Source organism: Phyllobates terribilis, unplaced genomic scaffold, assembly GCF_046119375.1.
Source record: "Phyllobates terribilis strain yellow unplaced genomic scaffold, ASM4611937v1 Scaffold_9__5_contigs__length_417890890, whole genome shotgun sequence".
Classification (NCBI taxonomy): Eukaryota; Metazoa; Chordata; class Amphibia; order Anura; family Dendrobatidae; genus Phyllobates; species Phyllobates terribilis.
The window spans coordinates 396888333-396908448 of NW_027362769.1; the positions used below are offsets into that span (position 1 = coordinate 396888333).

Consider the following 20116-nt stretch of genomic DNA (forward strand, 5'->3'; position numbering starts at 1 on the left):
CCCTCCAACTCTAACGTTCTAGGATTTTGTATCCGGTGATCTCTGTGTCTGTTGATCTCTGTATATGGTGATCTGTGGATTTGGCGATCTCTGTGTCTGGTGATCTCTGTATATGGTGATCTGTCCATTTGGTGATCTCTGTGTCTGGTGATCTCTGTATATGGTGATCTGTGGATTTAGTGATCTCTGTGTCTGGTGATCTCTGTATATGGTGATCTCTGTATATGGTGATCTGTGGATTTGGTGATCTCTGTGTCTGGTGATCTCTGTATATGGTGATCTGTGGATTTGGTGATCTCTGTATATGGTAATCTGTGGATGTGGTGATCTCTGTGTCTGGTGATCTGTATCCGGTGGCCTCTGTATCCTGAGCTCCCTGTGACCTGATTCTGTGTTGGCCTCCATGCCTGGTAATCTCTGTGTCTGGTTATCTCTGTGTTCAGTGATCTCGTTATCGGTTGATCTTTGTATCTGGTGATCTCTCTATCTGCTGATCTCTGTGTCCGGTGATCTCTTTATCTGATGTTCTCTGTGTCTGGTGGTCTGTGGATTTGGCGATCTCTTTTTGTCTGGTGATCTCTTTATCTGGTGATCAGTGGATCTGATGATCTCTGTATCTGGTGATCTGTGTCTGGTGATCTCTGTATTCGGTGATCTGTGTGTATGATGATCTGGTGATCTCTGTGTCTGGTGATCTCTGTATCCAGTGATCTGTGGATCTGGTGATCTCTGTCTCTGGTGATCTCTGTATCCAGTGATCTGTGGATCTGGTGGTCTCTGTCTCCGGTGAACTCTTTCTACGGTGATCTCTGTCTCCGGTGTTCAGTATCTCCGGTGATCTGTCTCCGGTGATCCCTGTCTCCGGTGATCCGTGTCTCCGGTGATCCGTGTCTCCGGTGATCTGTGTCTCCGGTGATCTCTGTCTCTGGTGATCTCTGTGTCTCAGGTGTTCTCTGTGTCTCCGGTGATCTCTTGTGTCTAAGGCGATCTCTGTGTCTCCGGCGATCTCTGTGTCTCCGGCGATCTCTGTGTCTCCGGTGATCTCTCTGTCTCCGGTGATCTCTGTCTCCGGTGATCTCTGTCTCCGGTGATCTCTGTGTCTCCGGTGATCTCTGTCTTCGGTGATCTCTGTGTCTCCGGCGATCTCTGTGTCTCCGGCGATCTCTGTCTCCAGTGATCTGTATCTGGTGGTCTCTGTCTCCGGTGATCTCTGTGTCTCCGGCGATCTCTGTGTCTCCGGCGATCTCTGTGTCTCCGGTGATCTCTGTGTCTCCGGTGATCTCTGTGTCTCTGGTGATCTCTGTGTCTCCGGTGATCTCTGTGTCTCTGGTGATCTCTGTGTCTCCGGTCATCTCTCTGTCTCCAGTGATCTGTATCTGGTGGTCTCTGTCTCCAGTGATCTCTGTCTCCAGTGATCTGTGTCTCCGGCGATCTGTGTCTCCGGTGATCTCTGTGTCTCCGGCGATCTCTGTGTCTCCGGTGATCTCTGTGTCTCCGGTGATCTCTGTGTCTCCAGTGATCTCTGTCTCTGGTGATCTCTGTGTCTCCGGTGATCTCTGTGTCTCCGGTGATCTCTGTCTCCAGTGATCTGTGCCTCCGGTAATCTCTGTGTCTCCGGTGATCTCTGTGTCTCTGGTGATCTCTGTCTCCAGTGATCTGTATCTGGTGGTCTCTGCCTCCAGTGATCTGTGTCTCCGGTGATCTGTGTCTCCAGTGATCTCTGTGTCTCCAGTGATCTGTATCTGGTGGTCTCTGTCTCCAGTGATCTCTGTCTCCAGTGATCTCTGTCTCCAGTGATCTCTGTCTCCAGTGATCTCTGTCTCCGGCGATCTGTGTCTCCAGTGAGCTCTGTGTCTCCAGTGATCTCTGTCTCTGGTGTTCTCTGTGTCTCCGGTGATCTCTGTGTCTCCGGTGATCTCTGTCTCCAGTGATCTGTGTCTCCGGTAATCTCTGTGTCTCCGGTGATCTCTGTGTCTCCGGTGATCTCTGTCTCCGGCGATCTGTGTCTCCGGTGATCTGTGTCTCCAGTGATCTCTGTGTCTCCAGTGATCTGTATCTGGTGGTCTCTGTCTCCAGTGATCTCTGTCTCCAGTGATCTGTGTCTCCAGCGATCTGTGTCTCCGGCGATCTGTGTCTCCGGCGATCTGTGTCTCCGGTGATCTCTGTGTCTCCAGTGATCTCTGTCTCCGGCGATCTCTGTGTCTCCGGCGATCTCTGTGTCTCCGGCGATCTCTGTGTCTCCGGTGATCTCTGTGTCTCCGGTGATCTGTCTCCAGTGATCTGTATCTGGTGGTCTCTGTCTCCGGTGATCTCTGTCTCCACTGATGTGTATCTGGTGGTCTCTGTCTCCAGTGATCTCTGTCTCCAGTGATCTCTGTCTCCAGTGATCTGTGTCTCCAGCGATCTGTGTCTCCGGTGATCTCTGTGTCTCCAGTGATCTCTGTCTCCGGTGATCTCTGTGTCTCCGGCGATCTCTGTGTCTCCGGTGATCTCTGTGTCTCCGGTGATCTGTCTCCAGTGATCTGTATCTGGTGGTCTCTGTCTCCACTGATGTGTATCTGGTGGTCTCTGTCTCCAGTGATCTCTGTCTCCAGTGATCTGTGTCTCCGGCGATCTGTGTCTCCGGTGATCTGTGTCTCCAGTGATCTGTGTCTCCGGTGATCTCTGTGTCTCCAGTGATCTCTATCTCCGGTGATCTCTGTGTCTCCAGTGATCTCTGTCTCCGGCGATCTCTGTGTCTCCGGCGATCACTGTGTCTCCAGGGATCTGTGTCTCCGGTGATCTGTCTCCAGTGATCTGTATCTGGTGGTCTCTGTCTCCGGTGATCTCTGTCTCCACTGATGTGTATCTGGTGGTCTCTGTCTCCAGTGATCTCTGTCTCCAGTGATCTGTGTCTCCAGCGATCTGTGTCTCCGGTGATCTGTGTCTCCGGTGATCTGTGTCTCCGGTGATCTCTGTGTCTCCGGTGATCTCTGTGTCTCCAGTGATCTCTGTCTCCGGTGATCTCTGTGTCTCCGGCGATCTCTGTGTCTCCGGTGATCTCTGTGTCTCCGGTGATCTGTCTCCAGTGATCTGTATCTGGTGGTCTCTGTCTCCACTGATGTGTATCTGGTGGTCTCTGTCTCCAGTGATCTCTGTCCCCAGTGATCTGTGTCTCCGGCGATCTGTGTCTCCGGCGATCTGTGTCTCCGGTGATCTCTGTGTCTCCAGTGATCTCTATCTCCGGTGATCTCTGTGTCTCCAGTGATCTCTGTGTCTCCGGCGATCTCTGTGTCTCCGGCGATCACTGTGTCTCCAGGGATCTGTGTCTCCGGTGATCTCTTTCTCCAGTGATCTGTATCTGGTGGTCTCAGTCTCCGGTGATCTCTGTCTCCACTGATCTGTATCTGGTGGTCTCTGTCTCCTGATTCTGTCTTGTGACCTCTGTCTCTGCAGACCACAGAGGTGTGATCCTCTCTCCTGCTCAGGCAGTGGATCCTGTGGATCCTGATCTCTGCTCGGTGACCTCTCCGTGCCTCGGGCCTGGTCGTGTCTATAATTATCCCCCCGTATACACATATATATATATTTATCCCCAGGCTGGATATACATAGCTCCCAGATATCTATTCCTGGCCATATGCTTTGCAGATGCTGAGGCTGGTGAGACTACAACTCCCGTGATCCCCCGGGGCCCCTGCACTCGGCGCATGCGCTCTGGATCTCCGCTCTGTCTCTTTCTCCCGCATCTTCGTCCGCAGCAGCATCAGCACCAGAGCAGCAGAGCCGCGTCCTCCGCCGCATCCTCCACCGCCGCCGCCGCCAGCTGCCCGCTGCGCCCTGCTCCGTGCTGCCGCCCGCTGCCCCTGTGCCCGCAGCGCCCGTCCCCGGGCTCCGTGTGCCCGCACCGTCCCCGGCATCAGCGCCCCCCCGGACTCTGCAGCAGTGAGGGGGGAGTAGTCACCAGGAGGAGGAGGACTTGTCACCATCGTCAGTCCCCGCAGGAAGGAAGAAGCATGAAGGACCGGACCCAGGAGCTGAGGAGTGTAAGCAGCGCCCGAGTGCAGCCCCCGAGACCCCCAGCCCGGCATGTGCCCCCGGGGGTGGGGGTGGGGGGCAGCATGGAGGAGGAGGAGGAGGGCGGCGTGAGGGGAGGGGTGAGGAGGGTGCATTGCAGGTCTGTGTCTGACTGATTTATGAGTGGAGCCTCTCAGTGCAGGATCCTGCAGCCCCCCGCCCGTGTGTGTAACACTGACCGTGTGTGACACCGACTGTGTGTGTGTGACCGTGTGTGTGTGTAACACTGACCATGTGTGTGTGTGACCGTGTGTGTAACACTGACCGTGTGTGTGTGTAACACTGACCGTGTGTGTGTGTAACACTGACCGTGTGTGACACCGACTGTGTGTGTGTGACCGTGTGTGACACCGACTGTGTGTATCACTGACCGTGTGTGTGTATCACTGACCGTGTGTGTGTAACACTGACCGTGTGTGACACCGACTGTGTGTGTGTGACCGTGTGTAACTCTGACCGTGTGTGTGTGTAACACTGACCGTGTGTGACACCGACTGTGTGTGACCGTGTGTGTGTGTAACACTGACCGTGTGTGTAACATTGACCGTGTGTGACACCGACTGTGTGTGTGTGTGACCGTGTGTGACACCGACTGTGTGTGTGACCGTGTGTGACACCGACTGTGTGTGTGTGACCGTGTGTGTGTGTAACACTGACCGTGTGTGACACCGACTGTGTGTGACCGTGTGTGACACCAACTGTGTGTGACCTTGTGTGTGTAACACTGACCGTGTGTGTGTGTAACACTGACCGTGTGTGTGACCGTGTGTGTTTGTAACACTGACCGTGTGTGTGTGGCCGTGTGTGTAACACTGACCGTGTGTGTGTGTGTAACACTGACCGTGTGTGACACCGACTGTGTGTGTTTGACTGTGTGTGTGTGACACCGATTGTGTGTGTGTGACCGTGTGTGTAACACTGACTGTGTGTGACACCGACTGTGTGTGTGTGACCGTGTGTGTGTAACACTGACCGTGTGTGACACCGACCGTGTGTGTGTGTAACACTGACTGTGTGTGACACCGACTGTGTGTGTGACCGTGTGTGTGACCGTGTGTGTAACACTGACCGTGTGCGACACCGACTGTGTGTGTGTGACCGTGTGTGTGTAACACTGACCGTGTGTGACACCGAACGTGTGTGTATAACACTGACCGTGTGTGACACCGACTGTGTGTGTAGCACTGACCATGTGTGACACCGACTGTGTGTGTGTGTGACCGTGTGTGTGTAACACTGACTGTGTGTGTGTGACCGTGTGTGTGTGTAACACTGACCGTGTGTGACACTGACTGTGTGTGTGTAACACTGACCGTGTGTGACACTGACTGTGTGTCTGTAACACTGACCGTGTGTGACACCGACTGTGTGTGACCATGTGTGTGTGTGTAACACTGACCGTGTGTAACACTGACCGTGTGTGACACCGACTGTGTGTGTGTGACCGTGTGTGTGTAACACTGACCGTGTGTGACACCGACTGTGTGTGTGTGACCGTGTGTGTGTGTGACACCGACTGTGTGTGACCGTGTGTGTGTAACGCTGACCGTGTGTGTGTGACATCGACTGTGTGTGTGACCGTGTGTGTGTAACACTGACCGTGTGTGTGTGACACCGACTGTGTGTGTGACACCGAGTGTGTGTGACACCGACCGTGTGTGTGTGACACCGACTGCTGTGTGTGACACCGACCGGGTGTGACACCTACTGCTCTGTGTGTGATACTGCTGTGTGTGTGACCGCTGTATGTGACCACTATGTGTGTGCCACCGACCGTGTGTGTAATTTGATTGGTGTGTAATATGACTATTGTGTAATGTGATTGGTGTGTAATATGACTATTGTGTAATGTGATTGGTGTGTAATGTGACTGTTGTGTAATGTGATTGATGTGTAATGTGACTATTTTGTAATGTGACTATTTTGTAATGTGACTGGTGTGTAATGTGACTGGTGTGTAATGTGATTGGTGTGTAATGTGATTGGTGTGTAATGTGACTGGCGTGTAATGTGACTGTTGTGTAATGTGATTGGTGTGTAATGTGATTGGTGTGTAATGTGACTGGTGTGTAATGTGACTATTGTGTAATGTGATTGGTGTGTAATGTGACTGGTGTGTAATGTGACTGGTGTGTAATGTGACTGGTGTGTAATGTGACTATTGTGTATGTGACTGTTGTGTAATGTGACTGATGTGTATGTGACTGGTGTGTATGTGACTGATGTGTATGTGACTGATGTGTATGTGACTGATGTGTATGTGACTGGTGTGTAATGTGACTGGTGTGCAATGTGACTGTTGTGTAATGTGACTGATGTGTAATGTGACTGTTGTGTATGTGACTGGTGTGAAATGTGACTGGTGTGCAATGTGACTGTTGTGTATGTGACTGATGTGTAATGTGACTGTTGTGTAATGTGACTGGTGTGTAATGTGACTGGTGTGTAATGTGACTGTTGTGTATGTGACTGGTGTGTAATGTGACTGGTGTATAATGTAACTGGTGTGTATGTGACTGTTGTGTATGTGACTGTTGTGTATGTGACTGTTGTGTATGTGACTGTTGTGTATGTGACTGATGTGTAATGTGACTGATGTGTAATGTGACTGATGTGTAATGTGACTGTTGTCTATGTGACTGGTGTGTAATGTGACTGTTGTCTATGTGACTGGTGTGTAATGTGACTGGTGTGTAATGTGACTGATGTGTAATGTGACTGTTGTCTATGTGACTGGTGTGTAATGTGACTGATGTGTAATGTGACTGTTGTCTATGTGACTGGTGTGTAATGTGACTGTTGTGTATGTGACTGATGTGTAATGTGACTGGTGTGTAATGTGACTGTTGTGTATGTGACTGTTGTGTATGTGACTGATGTGTAATGTGACTGGTGTGTAATGTGACTGATGTGTAATATGACTGATGTGTAATGTGACTGATGTCTATGTGACTGGTGTGTAATGTGACTGATGTGTAATGTGACTGTTGTCTATGTGACTGGTGTGTAATGTGACTGATGTGTAATGTGACTGTTGTCTATGTGACTGGTGTGTAATGTGACTGTTGTCTATGTGACTGGTGTGTAATGTGACTGTTGTCTATGTGACTGGTGTGTAATGTGACTGGTGTGTAATGTGACTGGTGTGAAATGTGACTGTTGTGTAATGTGACTATTGTGTGTGACTGGTGTGTATGTGACTGGTGTGTATGTGACTGGTGTGTAAAGTGACTGGTGTGTAATGTGAGTATTGTGTGTGACTGTTGAGTAATGTGACTGTTGTGTATGTGACTGGTGTGTATGTGACTGATGTGTATGTGACTGGTGTGTAATGTGACTGGTGTGCAATGTGACTGTTGTGTAATGTGACTGATGTGTAATGTGACTGTTGTGTATGTGACTGGTGTGAAATGTGACTGGTGTGCAATGTGACTGTTGTGTATGTGACTGATGTGTAATGTGACTGTTGTGTATGTGACTGGTGTGTAATGTGACTGTTGTGTATGTGACTGTTGTGTATGTGACTGATGTGTAATGTGACTGTTGTGTATGTGACTGATGTGTAATGTGACTGGTGTGTAATGTGACTGATGTGTAATGTGACTGATGTGTAATGTGACTGTTGTCTATGTGACTGGTGTGTAATGTGACTGATGTGTAATGTGACTGTTGTCTATGTGACTGGTGTGTAATGTGACTGATGTGTAATGTGACTGTTGTCTATGTGACTGGTGTGTAATGTGACTGATGTGTAATGTGACTGTTGTCTATGTGACTGGTGTGTAATGTGACTGTTGTGTATGTGACTGATGTGTAATGTAACTGGTGTGTAATGTGACTGATGTGTAATGTGACTGATGTGTAATGTGACTGTTGTCTATGTGACTGGTGTGTAATGTGACTGTTGTGTATGTGACTGATGTGTAATGTGACTGATGTGTAATGTGACTGATGTGTAATGTGACTGGTGTGTAATGTGACTGATGTGTAATGTGACTGTTGTCTATGTGACTGGTGTGTAATGTGACTTGTGTATGTGACTGATGGGTAATGTGACTGATGTGTATGTGACTGATGTGTATGTGACTGATGTGTAATGTGACTGATGTGTAATGTGACTGGTGTGTAATGTGACTGATGTGTAATGTGACCGATGTGTAATGTGACTGATGTGTAATGTGACTGTTGTCTATGTGACTGGTGTGTAATGTGACTGGTGTGTAATGTGACTGTTGTCTATGTGACTGGTGTGTCATGTGACTGGTGTGTAATGTGACTGATGTGTATGTGACTGGTGTGTAATATGAGTATTGTGTGTGAACAGTGTCTAATGTGACTGGTGTGTAATGTGACTACTGGGTGTGACCAGTGAGTACTGGGAGTAATAAGTTAATGGTGTGTCCAATGTGTATGTGATTAGAGTGTGTATGTGGTCAGTGTGTGTGTTACCATATTGTGGGTTGTAATGTTGTGTCATTGTGTGTTCACTACTTTGTGTGTAGTTTTGGCTTCATTCATTGACTCCCCTCATTCATCACTCTGGTTCATTCATATGTGTGCAGTGTGTGTGTGCCAGGCTGGCAGCTGCAGAGCACATGTTCCAGAGGGAGACTAATGACTTGTGTGTGATCAGAATGCAGACTGTGAGGGGACGTAGTGTGCTCTGTGTGTGGATGCAGTGTGCTGTGTGTGTGGATGTATGTTCTCTGTGTGTGGATGTAGTGTGCTCTGTGTGTGTGGATGTAGTGTGTTCTGTGTGTGTGGATGTATGTGCTCTGTGTGTGTGGATGTAGTGTGTTCTGTGTGTGTGGATGTATGTGCTCTGTGTGTGTGGATGTAGTGTGCACTGTGTGTGGCTGTATGTGCTCTGTGTGTGTGCATATAATGTGCTCTGTGTGTGTGAATGTAGTGTACTATGTGTGTGTGGATCTATGTGCTCTGTGTGGATGTATGTGCTCTGTGTGTGTGGATCTATGTGCTCTGTGTGTGTGGATCTATGTGCTCTTTGTGTGGATGTATTGTGTTCTGTGTGTGGATGTAGTGTGAGCTGTGTGTGGATGCAGTGTGTTCTGTGTGGATGCAGTGTGTTCTGTGTGTGTGCATATAATGTGCTCTGTGTGTGGATGTAGTTTACTTTGTGTGTATGCATGTAGTGTGCTCTGTGTGTGGATGTAGTGTGTTCTGTGTGTGTGCATATAATGTGCTCTGTGTGTGGATGTAGTTTACTTTGTGTGTATGCATGTAGTGTGCTCTGTGTGTGGATGTAGTGTGCTCTATGTGTGTGGATGTAGTATGCTCTGTGTGTGTGGATGTATGTGCTCTGTGTGTGTGCATATAATGTGCTCTGTGTGTGTGGATGTAGTGTACTATGTGTGTGTGGATATATGTGCTCTGTGTGTGTGGATCTATGTGCTCTTTGTATGGATGTATTGTGTTCTGTGTGTGGATGTAGTGTGAGCTGTGTGTGGATGCAGTGTGTTCTGTGTGGATGTAGTGTGCTCTGTGTGTGGATGCAGTGTGTTCTGCGTGTGTGGATGTAGTGTGTTCTGTGTGTGTGCATATAATGTGCTCTGTGTGTGGATGTAGTTTACTTTGTGTGTATGCATGTAGTGTGTTCTGTGTGTGTAGATGTAGTGTGCTCTGTGTGTGTGGATGTAGTGTGTTCTGTGTGTGGATGTAGTGTGCTCTGTGTGTGGATGTAGTGTGCTCTGTGTGTAGATGTAGTGTGCTCTGTGTGTAGATGTAGTGTGCTCTGTGTGTGTGCATATAATGTGCTCTGTGTGTGTGGATGCAGTGTGCTCTGTGTGTAGATGTAGTGTGCGCATATAATGTGCTCTGTGTGTGTGGATGTAGTGTGCTCTGTGTGTAGATGTAGTGTGCTCTGTGTGTGTGCATATAATGTGCTCTGTGTGTGTGGATGCAGTGTGCTCTGTGTGTAGATGTAGTGTGCTCTGTGTGTAGATGTAGTGTGCGCATATAATGTGCTCTGTGTGTGTGGATGTAGTGTGCTCTGTGTGTAGATGTAGTGTGCTCTGTGTGTGTGCTTATAATGTGCTCTGTGTGTGTGGATGTAGTGTGCTCTGTGTGTGTGCATATAATGTGCTCTGTGTGTGGATGTAGTGTGCTCTGTGTATGTGGATCTATGTGTTCTCTGTGTGTATGTAGTCTGCTGTGTGTGTGGATGTATTGTGCTCTGTGTGTGGATGCAGTGTTATCTGTGCGTGGATGTAGTGTGCTCTGTGTGTGGATGTAGTTTACTTTGTGTGTATGCATGTAGTATGCTCTGTGTGTGTGGATGTAGTATGCTCTGTGTGTGGATGTAGTGTGCTCTGTGTGTGGATGCAGTGTGCTCTGCGTGTGGATGTAGTGTGCTCTGTGTGTGTGGATGTATGTGCTCTGTGTGTGTGGATGTATGTGCTCTGTGTGGATGTAGTGTGCTCTGTGTATGGATGTAGTGTTCTTTGTGTGGATGTAGTGTGCTCTGTGTGTGTGGATCTATGTGTTCTGTGTGTGTATGTAGTCTGCTGTGTGTGTGGATGTATTGTGCTCTGTGTGTGGATGCAGTGTTATCTGTGCATGGATGTAGTGTACTATGTGTGTGTGCATGTAGTGTGCTCTGTGTGTGTGGATGTAATGTGATCTGCGTGTGGATGTATTGTGCTCTGTGTGTGGATGTAGTGTGCTCGGTGTGTGTGCATGTAGTGTGCTCTGTGTGGAGATGTAGTGTGCTCTGTGTGTGTGGATGTAGTGTGCTCTGTGTGTGGATGTAGTGTGCTCTGTGTGTGGAGGTATGTGCTGTGTGTGTGGATGTAGTGTGCTCTGTGTGTGGGTGTATGTGCTCTGTGTGTGGATGCAGTGTGCTGTGTGTGTGTGCATGTAGTGTGCTCTGTGTGGAGATGTAGTGTGCTCTGTGTGTGGATGCATGTGCTCTGTGTGGATGTAGTGTGCTCTGTGTGTGTGCATGTAGTGTGCTCTGTGTGTGTGGATGTAGTGTGCTCTGTGTGTGGATGTAGTGTGCTCTGTGTGTGGATGTGGTGTGCTCTGTGTGTGGATGTAGTGTGCTCTGTGTGTGGATGTATGTGCTCTGTGTGTGGATGTAGTGTGCTCTGTGTGTGTGCATGTAGTGTGCTCTGTGTGGAGATGTAGTGTGCTCTGTGTGTGGATGTATGTGCTCTGTGTGTGTGGATGTATGTGCTCTGTGTGTGTGGATGTAGTGTGCTGTGTGGATGTAGTGTGCTCTGTGTGTGGATGTAGTGTGCTCTGTGTGTGGATGCAGTGTTATCTGTGCGTGGATGTAGTGTACTATGTGTGTGTGCATGTAGTGTGCTCTGTGTGGAGATGTAGTGTGCTCTGTGTGTATGCATGTAGTGTGCTCTGTGTGTGGATGCAGTGGGCTCTGTGTGGATGTAGTGTGCTCTGTGTGTGTGTGGATGCAGTGGGCTCTGTGTGGATGTAGTGTGCTCTGTGTGTGTGTGGATGCAGTGTGCTCTGTGTGGATGTAGTGTGATCTGTGTGTGGATGTAGTGTGCTCTGTGTGTGGATGTAGTGTGTTCTGTGTGTGTGGATGTAGTGTGCTCTGTGTGGATGTAGTGTGCTCTGTGTGGATGTAGTGTGATCTGCGTGTGGATGTAGTGTGCTCTGTGTGTGGATGCAGTGTTATCTGTGCGTGGATGTAGTGTAGTGTGCTCTGTGTGTAGATGTAGTGTGCTCTTTGTGTGTGGATGTAGTGTGCTCTTTGTGTGTGGATGTAGTGTGCTCTGTGTGTGGATGTAGTGTGCTCTGTGTGTGGATCTAATGTACTCTGTGTGTGGATGCAGTCGGCTCTGTGTGTGGATGTAGTGTGCTCTGCGTGTGGATGTAGTGTGTTCTGTGTGTGGATGCATTGTTATCTGTGCGTGGATGTAGTGTAGTGTGCTCTGTGTGTAGATGTAGTGTGCTCTTTGTGTGTGGATGTAGTGTGCTCTGTGTGTGGATGTAGTGTGCTCTGTGTGTGGATCTAATGTACTCTGTGTGTGGATGCAGTGTGCTCTGTGTGTGGATGTAGTGTGCTCTGCGTGTGGATGCTGTGTTATCTGTGCATGGATGTAGTGTACTATGTGTGTGTGCATGTAGTGTGCTCTGTGTGTAGATGTAGTGTGCTCTGTGTGTGTGGATGTAGTGTGCACTGTGTGTGGCTGTATGTGCTCTGTGTGTGTGGATGTAGTGTGCTCTGTGTGTGTGGATGTATGTGCTCTGTGTGGATGTAGTGTGCGCTGTGTGTGGCTGTATGTGCTCTGTGTGTGGATGTAGTGTGCTCTGTGTGTGTGGATGTATGTGCTCTGTGTGTGGATGTAGTGTGCTGTGTGTGGATGTAATGTGCTCTGTGTGTGGATGTAGTGTGCTCTGTGTGTGTGGGTGTAGTGTGCTCTGTGTGGATGTAGTATGCTCTGTGTGTGGATGTAATGTGCTCTGTGTGTGGATGTAGTGTGCTCTGTGTGTGTGGGTGTAGTGTGCTCTCTTTGTGGATGTACTGTGCTTTGTGTGTGTAGATGTAGTGTACTCTGTGTGTGTGGAAGTAGTGTGCTCTGTATGTGTGGATGTAGTGTGTTCTATGTGTGGATGTAGTGTGTACTGTGTGTGGATGTATGTGCTCTGTGTGTGGATGTAGTGTGTTCTGTGTGTGTGGATGTAGTGTGCACTGTGTGTGGATGTAGTGTGCTCAGTGTGTGTGGATGTATATGCTCTGTGTGTGGATGTAGTGTGCTCTGTGTGTGTGGATGTAGTGTGCTCTGTGTGTGGATGTAGTGTTCTCTGTGTGTGTGGATGTAGTGTGCTCTGTGTGTGGATGTAGTGTGCACTGTAAGGGGACGTAGTGTGCTCTATGTGTGTGGATGTAGTGTGCAGTGTGTGTGTGGATGTATGTGCTCTGTGTGTGGATGTAGTGTGCTCTGTGTGTGTGGATGTATGTGCTCTGTGTGTGGGTGTAGTGTGCTCTGTGTGTGTGGATGTGGTCTGCTCTGTGTGTGGATGTAGTATGTTCTGTGTGTGGATGTAGTGTTCTCTGTGTGTGGATGTAGTGTGCTCTGTGTGTGGATGTAGTGTGTTCTGTGTGTGGATGTGGTCTGCTCTGTGTGTGGATGTAGTGTGCTCTGTGTGTGGATGTAGTGTGCTCTGTGTGTGTGGGTGTAGTGTGCTCTCTTTGTGGATGTACTGTGCTTTGTGTGTGTAGATGTAGTGTACTCTGTGTGTGTGGAAGTAGTGTGCTCTGTATGTGTGGATGTAGTGTGTTCTATGTGTGGATGTAGTGTGTACTGTGTGTGGATGTATGTGCTCTGTGTGTGGATGTAGTGTGTTCTGTGTGTGTGGATGTAGTGTGCACTGTGTGTGGATGTAGTGTGCTCAGTGTGTGTGGATGTATATGCTCTGTGTGTGGATGTAGTGTGCTCTGTGTGTGTGGATGTAGTGTGCTCTGTGTGTGGATGTAGTGTGCTCTGTGTGTGGATGTAGTGTGCACTGTAAGGGGACGTAGTGTGCTCTATGTTTGTGGATGTAGTGTGCTGTGTGTGTGTGGATGTATGTGCTCTGTGTGTGGATGTAGTGTGCTCTGTGTGTGTGGATGTATGTGCTCTGTGTGTGGGTGTAGTGTGCTCTGTGTGTGTGGATGTGGTCTGCTCTGTGTGTGGATGTAGTATGTTCTGTGTGTGGATGTAGTGTTCTCTGTGTGTGGATGTAGTGTGCTCTGTGTGTGGATGTAGTGTGTTCTGTGTGTGGATGTGGTCTGCTCTGTGTGTGGATGTAGTGTGTTCTGTGTGTGGATGTAGTGTGTTCTGTGTGTGGATGTAGTGTGCTCTGTGTGTTGATGTAGTGTGCTCTGTGTGTGGATGTAGTGTGTTCTGTGTGTGGATGTAGTCTGCTCTGCTTGTGGATGTAGTGTGTTCTGTGTGTGGATGTAGTGTGTTCTGTGGGTGGATGTAGTGTGCTCTGTGTGAATGGATGTAGTGTGCTCTATGTGTGCAGATGTAGTGTGCTCTGTGTGTGTGGATGTATGTGCTCTGTGTGTGGATGTATGTTTGTGTGTATGTATGTGCTCTGTGTGTGGATGTAGTATGCTCTGTGTGTGGATGTAGTGTGCTCTATGTGTGTGGATGTAGTGTGCTCTGTGTGTGGATGTAGTGTGCTCTGTGTGTGGATGTAGTGTGCTCTGTGTGTGTGGATGTAGTGTTCTCTATGTGTGCAGATTTAGTGTGCTCTGTGTGTGTGGATGTATGTGCTCTGTGTGTGGATGTATGTTTGTGTGTATGTATGTGCTCTGTGTGTGTGGATGTATGTGCTCTGTGTGTGGATGTATGTGCTCTGTGTGTGGATGTATGTTTGTGTGTATGTATGTGCTCTGTGTGTGTGGATGTAGTATGCTCTGTGTGTGGATGTAGTGTGCTCTGTGTGTGGATATAGACTTGGGGCCTTGGTCTTGCTTTGGTCTGGATAACTGTGGAGACCACTCAGGATTTGGTTGTATGAGACCATCTGTGTGATCGGGGTTGGCTCTGCGTGCATTTAACCACAAGACTTGGTTTCTTCTGATCGTTCATACAGATATTGCGATAGTAATTGGACGTTTTATAGATTGATTATGTGTCATCAGTGATACTATGATACACTAATGTCGTATGATGGATCCATACTGTATGTATGATTGTATTGGATCCATTTCTTTATAGATCTGTCTACGTACATGAGATCTAGTTGTACAATTCTGATTTGGTTGTTTAAGGTTGTATCCATATATGAGAAATCTGGTTGTTTGGTTAATAATATGTTATGAAGCTCTGTCCACATACTTTAGATTTGGTCGTACAATTTGGATTGGGTTTATGAAGCTTTCCTGCCACACGAGATCTGTTTGGTCACCTGATATCTGGGGTTGGTTTATGTATTTGGTGGCAATTAGAAGTTAATTTTTCAGCAATGTAGACCCAGTATTCTACTCTCCAGCTCGCTCTGCAAAGTGCCAGAGGGCGAGAGTGACATCGACATGAAAATCACTACATTATTTAAGGTGGAATTATCCTTAAAGGAAGTCTCCTCTTCTGCCAGTGAAAACTGGGGCTCTGGTGTAAGAACACCAGCACATACAGTAGTCACTGACACCTGCACAGACTGTAAAGAGTCACTGACACCTGCACAAACAGTAGTCACTGACACCTGAGCAGAGTGTAAAGAGTCACTAACACCTGCACAGACTGTAGAGAATCACTGACACCTGCACAAACAGGAGTCACTGACACCGCCGCAGACTGTAAAGAGTCACTGACATCTGTACAGACTGTAGAGAATCACTGACACCTGCACAAACAGTAGTCACAGACACTTGTATAGATTGTAAAGAGTCACTGACACCTGCACAGGCAGTAGAGGGTCACTGACACCTGCACAGGCAGTAGAGGGTCACTGACACTTGCACAGACTGTAGAGTCACTGACATCTCCACAGACTGTAGAGAATCTCTGACACCTGCACAGACTGTAGAGAGTCACTGACACCTGCGCAGGCTGTAGAGAGTCACTGACACCTGCACAGACTGGAGAATCACTGAGACCTGCACAAACAGTAGTCACTGACACCTGCACAGACTGCGAAGAGTCACTGACACATACAGAGTCAGTAGTGAATCACTGACACATACAAAGACTGTACAGAGTTACTGACACCTACACAGACTGTACAGAGTTACTGACACCTGCACAGACTGTACAGAGTTACTGACACCTGCACAGACTGTAGAGTCACTGACACCTGCACAGACTGTAGATAATCACTGACATCTGCACAAACAGTAGAAAGTCACTGACACATGCACAGATAGCAGAGAGTCACTGAGACCTGCACAGACTGTAGAAAATCACTGACACCTGCATAAACAGTACTTACTGACACCTGCACAGACTGTAGAGTCACTGACACCTGCACAGACTGTAGAGAGTCACTGACACCTGTACAGGATGTAGAGAGTCACTGACACCTGCACAGACTGTAGAGTCACTGACACCTGTACAGGATGTAGAGAGTCACTAACACCTACACAGACTGTAGAGAGTCACTGACACTTGCACAGACTGTAGAGTCACTGACACCTGCACAGGCTGTAGAGAGTTACTGACACCTGCACAGGCTGTAGAGAGTCACTGATATCTTCACAGACTGTAGAGAGTCACTGATACCTGCACAGGCTGCAGAGAATCGCTGACACCTGCACAGAAGTATACAGTCACTGACACCTGCACAGTCTGTAGAGAGTCACTGACACCTGCGCAGACAGTAGAAAGTCAATGACACCTGCACAGACAGTAGAGAGTCACTGACACCTGCACAAACATTAGTTACTGACACCTGCCCAGGCTGTAGAGAGTCATTGACACCTGCACAGACTGTAGAGAGTCATTCACACCTACACAGACTGTATAGTCACTGACACCTGCACAGACTGTAGAGTCACTTACACCTGCACAAACTGTAGAGTCACTTACACCTGCACAGACTGTAGAGTCGCTGACACCTGCACAGACTCAGTAGAGTCACTTACACCTGCACAAACTGTAGAGTCACTTACACCTGCACAGACTGTAGAGAGTCGCTGACAACTGCACAGACAGTAGAGAGTTACTAACACCTGCACAGACTGTAGAGTCACTGCCACTGCACAGACTGTAGAAAATAATTGACACCTGTACAAACAGTAGATACTGACACCTGCACAGACTGTAGAGTCACTGACACCTGCACAGACAGTAGAGAGTCACTGACACCTGCACAGGATGTATAGAGTCACTGACACCTGCACAGGCTGTAGAGAGTCACATACACCTGCACAAAAAGTAGTCACTGACACCTGCACATACTGTAGTGAGTCATTGACACCTGCACAAACTAAGAGTCATTGACACCTGCACAGACTGTAGAGAGTCATTGACACTTGCACAGACTGCAGAGAGTCACTGACACCTGCACAGACTGTAGAGAGTCACTGACACCTGCACAGACTGTAGAGTCACTGACACCTGTACAAGATGTAGAGAGTCACCGACACCTACCCAGGCTGTAGAGATTCACTGACAGCAGCACAGACAGTAGAGAGTCAATGACACCTGCACAGACTGTAGAGTCACTGGCACTGCACAGACTGTAGAAAATTATTGACACCTGTGCAAACAGTAGATACTGACACCTGCACAGACTATAGAGTCACTGACACCTGCACAGACAGTAGAGAGTCACTGACACCTGCACTGGCTTTAGGGAGTCACTTACCCCTGCACAAACAGTAGTCACTGACACCTGCACAGACTGTAGAGTCACTGACACGTGCACAGGCTGTAGAGAATCAATGACACCTGCACACACTGTAAAGAGTCACTGACACCTGCACAGGCTGTAGAGCAGGGGTCTCAAACTCAGTTGGGCATATGGGCCGCACACAGAAAAACATTTAATTTGGGGGGCCTCATTATTTGCATGACAAAGTGACATTTTTAGTGATACCATTTTATTTTCTATACACCTTTTGAACTGGTCCTTACCTTGCAGACATGGTCCCCCATCCAGGTCCCCCATATTGCAGACATGGTCTCCCATCCCGGTCCCCCATATTGCAGACATGGTCTCCCATCCAGGTCCCCCATATTGCAGACATGGTCTCACATCCAGGTCCCCCATATTGCAGACATGGTCTCCCATCCAGGTCCCCCATATTGCAGACATGGTCTCCCATCCAGGTCCCCCATATTGCAGACATGGTCCCCATATTGCAGACATGGTCCCCATATTGCAGTCATGGTCTCCCTTCCAGGTCCCACATATTGCAGACATGGTCTCCCATCCAGGTCCCACATATTGAGACATGGTCTCCCATCCAGGTCCCACATATTGAGACATGGTCTCCCATCCAGGTCCCCCATATTGCAGACATGGTCCCTATATTGCGGACATGGTCCCCCATCCCGGTCCCCCCCATATTGCAGACATGGTCCCCCATATTGCAGACATGGTTCCCCATATTGCAGACATGGTCCCCATATTGCAGACATGGTCTCCATATTGCAGACATGGTCTCCCATCCAGGTCCCCCATATTGCCGACATGGTCCCCATATTGCAGACATGGTCCCCATATTGCAGACATGGTCCCCCATCCAGGTCCCCCATATTGCAGACATGGTCCCCCATATTGCATACATGGTCCCCATATTGCAGACATGGTCCCCCATCCAGGTCCCCCATATTGCAGACATGGTCCCCCATCCAGGTCCCCCATATTGCAGACATGGTCCTCGATCCTGGTCCTTATCTTGCAGACATGTCCCCCATCCAGGTCCCCCCCATACTGCGCACAGAGTCCGCCCCCACCTTACTGCGCACAGGGTCGGCCCCCTTCCATACTGCGCACAGGGTCCGTCCCCCCCCATAGTGCGCACAAGGCCCCCCCATACTGTGCACAGGGTCCCCCCCCATACTGTGCACAGGGTCCCCCCCCATACTGCGCACAGGGTCCCCGTCCCCCCATACTGCGCTCAGGGTCCCTGTCCCCCCATACTGCGCTCAGGGTCCCTGTCCCCCCATACTGCGCTCAGGGTCCCCGTCCCCCCATACTGCACACTGTGCCCCCCCCCCCTATACTGAGCACAGGTCCCCTGTGCTGTATTTCACATGACAGAGAAAAAAAAAAGATTCTCACCTGTCCTCCGTTCCCTCGGCGTCCTTTCTGCACCTGTGGCCGCAGGCACAGACCCCATAACGATCGCGGCTCTCTCCAGCAGCCGCCGACATCAGCGCTGTAATGCAGTGTATTGCCGCGCAGAGACCGCCTCTCTGCACAGCAATATTAGTGCCAGCCGCCGGCCTATCAGAGGCCAGCAGCTGACATCTGCTCATGGCAGTGACGTCATACGCCGGGCCGCGTGTTTGAGACCCCTGCTGTAGAGAGTCACTGACACCTGCACTGACTGTAGAGAGTCACTGACACCTGAATAGACTGTAGAGAGTCACTGACACCTGAATAGACTGTAGAGAGTCACTGACACCTGAATAGACTGTAGAGAGTCACTGACACCTGTAGAGAGTCACTAACACTTGCACAGATAGTAGAGAGTCAATTACACCTGCACAGGGTGTAGAAAGTCACTGACACCTGCACAGGCTATAGAGAGTCACTGACACCTGCACATACTGTAGAGAGTCACTGACACCTGCACAGACTGTAGAGAGTCATTGACACCTGCACAGACTGTAGAGTCACTGACACCTGCACAGACTAGAGAGTCACTGACACACCTACACAGACTGTAGAGAGACATTGACACCTGCATAGTCTGTAGAGCCACTGTCAGCTGACACTGACACCTGCACATACAATAGTCACTGACACCTGCACAGACTGTAGCGAATCACAGACACCTGCACAGACTATAGAGAGTCACTGACACCTGCACAGACTGTAGAGTCACTGACACCTGTACAGGATGTAGAGAGTTACTGACACCTGCACAGACTGTAGAGAGTCACTGACATCTACCCAGATTGCAGAGAGTCACTGACACTTGCACATACTGTAGAGAGTCACTGACACCTGCACAAACTAAGAGTCACTGACACCTGCACAGGCTGTAGAGAGTCATTGACACCTGCACAGACTGTAGAGTCACTGACACCTGCGCAGACTGTAGAGAGTCACTGACACCTGCACAGACTGTAGAGTCACTGACACCTGCACAAACTGTATAGTCATTGACACCTGCATAGTCTGTAGAGCCACCGACAGCTGACACTGACACCTGCACAGACTGTAGAGAGTCACTGACACCTGCACATACTGTAGAGAGTCACTGACACCTGCACAGACTGTAGAGAGTCATTGACACCTGCACAGACTGTAGAGAGTCACTGAGACCTACACAGACTGTAGAGAGACACTGACACCTGCACAAACTAAGAGTCATTGACACCTGCACAGACTGTAGAGAGTCAATGACACCTGCACAATCTATAGAGTCATTGACACCTGCATAGTCTGTAGAGCCACTGACACTGACT

General features: G+C 49.0%; 1 protein-coding gene across 2 annotated transcripts in view; it reads left to right on the forward strand.

Moving 5' to 3' along the window:
• Positions 1 to 3671: 3671 nt before the first annotated feature.
• STX1B (syntaxin 1B) overlaps positions 3672 to 20116 on the forward strand; it is a 261444-nt gene continuing 244999 nt past the window's right edge. Inside the window, exon 1 of one of the 2 annotated variants that reach the window (XM_073648829.1) lies at positions 3672 to 4024. In XM_073648829.1, coding sequence (XP_073504930.1) covers positions 3689 to 4024 — 336 coding nt within the window. In that variant the 5' untranslated portion in view covers positions 3672 to 3688. The remainder of the gene's footprint in view (positions 4025 to 20116) is intronic. The other variant, XM_073648828.1, reaches the window with a different exon arrangement.